Raw genomic sequence first — 3809 nt, forward strand, 5'->3', positions numbered from 1 at the left:
CCGCGCCCGCCGGGTTCCCCTACGCCGCGAGGCTCAGGCGGCCGTCAGCGTTCCCCCTCCGCGGCCTAAGCCCCAGGAGGCTTCCCAGCCGGACACACCGCCTGAGCCTCACTCCGGGCACCGCTGGCTCGACGCGCAGCCCTACGGCCGGCGGCCCTGGCCCAGGAGCCCGCGAGGCTGGTGCGGTTCGGGCGTTCCGCACGAGGGGAACCTCAGGGCCTCTCCCGCAGCCCCTGATCGGCTGACCCGGCCGAAGCCGACCCCCACCACCGAGAGGAGCGCCTAGAGCGGACCGGCCCGCCGGTCCCGACGCTCCGCTCCGCCCAGCCGCCTCTATCCCGGAAGTTGATGCAGCTCGCCAGATCGCGTGCGGCTCGTTAGGGGTGTCGCCTTAGAGATCGGGACTGGCTGGGATTGCGAAAGGATCAACATGCCTGTGAGTTGTTTACTTTCTGGCTTTCCGTTTATTTCGGGCTTCTCTGTCTAGGGGTCCTGGGGGCGGGTTAGCCCGACGCTTCCGCGGGCCCGGGGGTCCCTGCCTAACGCATTTCAGGGGCGCGGATCGCGCAGCTCCTCCGCGCGTGGCGGACTTGTTGGGACTTGCCTGGACGGCGCGGCGTGTCGGGCCCTGCATGGGCGTGGAGCGGGGTGGACCCGGGGCCGCCCAGTGCTTAGGTCTCGAGTCCCTAGCTAGGGGGACACAGCTTCTCGGTAACACTCAGCCTTCTTGGGTTTGGGTGGGCGCTCGCGAGACTGTAGTCTTTGGAGTCTTTTTGCTCTCCTTGTGCTTGGTGGTTCTCTCCTCGTCTCGGAAGCGATTTTCTGCTGGTTTCCTTTTTCAAAACTGTCTTCGCAGTTACCCTACTTGTTAACTGCATCAAGGACAGTCAGGCTTCAGCCGCTCAGAGTTCCTGTCAGATCAGATGTTGAACCCCCGGGGCAGAAGTCACCCCCGTGTTGGCACTCTCCGGTCTACCTCAGCGATTTCTACTTTCAGCGGGTGCACGGTTGGGGTCAAGTTCTTACTTAGCACCACAGTGTTGTTTTTATCGGAGACTGTTACTCAGCGGACTAAAGAAGAACGAGATTAACCTTACCATATGCTTCTTGATCGTCCTAGAGTTCCTTTACCGGGACATAGAGAACACAAGCATTATAAAAAGTATGGATTAAAGTTAACAGGCTAAAAAAATAACAAGTATCTGACATGTTGCGTCTGCTGAGTATGACTTTATTCTCTTTTTTGCGTGTGTATTTTAAGTCTGGTTAAATCTGCCACCATTGTGGATTCATTCTGGGAATAATAATACGGTTTTTTTATTCAGTTGGCTAGAGATTTACTCCACCCGTCCTTGGAAGAGGAAAAGAAAAAACATAAGAAGAAACGTCTAGTTCAAAGCCCAAATTCCTATTTTATGGATGTAAAATGCCCAGGTAAAATTTCAGATCTTAATTCCTTTCTCAAGGAAAATTTCTGAAGGGATTGCTAATGTGGTGTGTATGTTTAGATCCCTTAGGACCCTTTGTTGACTAGCAGTGGGATTACAGAATTGGAATGTCAAAAGGGACAGTTTCCTAGTAAACTATTCAAACCACAGGAGAAAGATTTAGGGGCGGGGGTGGTGAAGAGGAGACTCCAAAGGGGATATGACATTTGACTTACTAAGTGTTAAGCTATGCAGATGATTAGTTTTCTTGAAACTAATCATGAAAAGTATGTTGATTCTTCAGTGTAAAGCTGTGCTGCCCAGTGTGGTGGCCATTAGCCATAGGCAGCTACTGAGCACTGGAAATGTGGCCAAAATGGGAAATATTCCTTAAGTGTAAAATGTACACCTGATTTTTAAGATGTAGCACATACACACACAAAAACCATATTGATTACATGTTGCAATGGTAATAATATTTTGGAAATACTGAGTTCAATAAAATATATTACTAACTTCACCTGTTGGCTTTTAAAAACTTTTTTTATGTGATGTTAAATATGTGGCTTGCTGTTGCAAACATTAAAGTCTTAATCTTTTACAAAGTCTTTGCTAGAAATATGTTGAACAATATGCTTTATTTTCTTCTGCTTTTCGCTTTCAATTTGCCCTTTTTCTAGGTTGCTACAAGATTACCACGGTTTTCAGCCATGCTCAGACGGTGGTTCTTTGTGTAGGCTGTTCAACAGTGTTGTGCCAGCCAACGGGAGGAAAGGCCAGACTCACAGAAGGTATGTCATTTGGCCGTTTCTAACCCATTGATGAGATTTTATGATTATAAATGTCTTCCTTTACTAAAAACCAGTTTAAAAGAAATCTTAAATTCATTATTACCAAAATAGTTGTGTCTTTCATCGTATGCTCTTTCAGTAAAGAGTACCCTGCTCAGATGGCTAAGTTTATATTCTTGACTTTGTAAAGAACTCCTGTAACTATTATTTTTCTTAGTTTGGAACACCTAATTCTGTTACAGTTAGTCATTTAGTTTGTTTAACTTGGAATATTAAACATAAGTCAAAATGGAGCCAAACAATAACTACATACAATAGGACATACAGATTTTTAAAACCATAGAATTTTAAAAATTCCATCATAAATATTTTGTTTCATACATAGTTGACGCATTTGACTGAAGACAGTTTTTATCATTGCTGGCTAAGCAACAGAAAACTAATGTATAAATTAAAATGCCAGAGGTTTTGATTTGTGAGTACCTGCTTAATAAAACATCTCATTTAAAAATTGTTATGTATTTATTCATCTACTTATTAAAGACTTTATTTTTAAGTAATCTCTACCTCCAGTGTGAGGCTCAAACTTACAGCCCTGAGATCAAGTCACATGCTCTACTGACTGAGGCAGCCGGGTGCCCCTAAAGATCCCGTTTGAGTTGCTCTTTCACTTTTGTGCACCAAGAAAAAAAAGAGTAATTATGAATATTGTTTTCCATAGTAGTACTTATAGATTTATAGTTCCATAATTATATTTGAAATTTGCTTGTGATATTTTGGGGAGTTGTGAATTCCACATTGTTCTCACCAGAAGAGTTATAAGTAGTTTGGGAACTGATCTAAAATCTATTTTGTGTGAGCTGGTGAGATCTAAGTATGAGGTCAGCATACGATATTTAAGTGTAGTGTTGCTCTCAAAAGTATACTTGCAAGAGTTTTTAAATCTTTATATCATGCCATGATCTTGGAGTTTTGTGCCCATGTGCTGATGGATGATTAATAGGGTATTAGAGTTTTCCTAGCAGACTTGAAGAGCATCCTCATCAAAATTAGTTTCTTGGGAAGTGATTCAAAATAATTCCTAAAAACTAAGATTGCATTTTCTGATAGCTGGCGTTAAAGTTTTAACTGTTGAATTTAGGCTCATGGTCTTATGTAGACTCCAACATAGCATTTGAGAAACAGGAATAATAGTTATAGTCACATCAGAATAAATTCAAATGTACAAGATTTATTATAATAAAGTTCTAGTATAAAAGGATAAAGTATATATGAATGTTAATCTAATATTCCTAGAACTTTGTTTTTTTTAACTTAAAAAGTACTTTTTGTCATTAAAACTATACTAGAGATAGAGTACACTTGTTTAACGTGCTCTTGTGATTCCTTTGCAGGGTGTTCATTTAGAAGAAAGCAACACTAATGATCACACAACCTCTTGAATTTGTGTTCTATCGCAGAAAGCCTTATCAGTTCAATAATTCCGGTTAATCTACCAAGATAATGTAATTATGTTTAATTTTGTAAGGTATACAACAGTCATCTCCTATTTTGGTGTCAGTTTTTCAATAAAGTTTTGATTATGGGCAAA

General features: G+C 42.2%; 1 protein-coding gene across 2 annotated transcripts; it reads left to right on the forward strand.

Moving 5' to 3' along the window:
• Window positions 1-333: 333 nt before the first annotated feature.
• RPS27L (ribosomal protein S27 like) lies at window positions 334-3809 on the forward strand. 2 transcript variants are annotated; one of them, XM_047075003.1, is made up of 4 exons: window positions 334-436; window positions 1326-1434; window positions 2108-2218; window positions 3613-3809. In XM_047075003.1, exons 1-4 carry the CDS (start codon window positions 431-433, stop codon window positions 3639-3641), a joined length of 255 nt encoding a protein of 84 aa, XP_046930959.1. In that variant the 5' UTR covers window positions 334-430; the 3' UTR covers window positions 3642-3809. The 2 variants fall into 2 exon arrangements, with proteins under 2 accessions (XP_046930959.1, XP_046930960.1); XM_047075004.1 differs by lacking the exon at window positions 334-436 and adding an exon at window positions 495-711.

The sequence above is a fragment of the Lynx rufus genome, unplaced genomic scaffold, assembly GCF_022079265.1.
Source record: "Lynx rufus isolate CCGP_SWC_20201006 ecotype Redwood Valley unplaced genomic scaffold, mLynRuf1.p SCAF_13, whole genome shotgun sequence".
In the NCBI taxonomy this organism is placed as follows: domain Eukaryota; kingdom Metazoa; phylum Chordata; class Mammalia; order Carnivora; family Felidae; genus Lynx; species Lynx rufus.

Coding starts and splice junctions, on each gene's coding strand:
- RPS27L (XM_047075003.1), top strand. Junction 1,435..2,107: donor TATGGATGTAAAATGCCCAG/GTAAAATTTCAG, acceptor CCCTTTTTCTAG/GTTGCTACAAGATTACCACG. Junction 2,219..3,612: donor AAAGGCCAGACTCACAGAAG/GTATGTCATTTG, acceptor ATTCCTTTGCAG/GGTGTTCATTTAGAAGAAAG.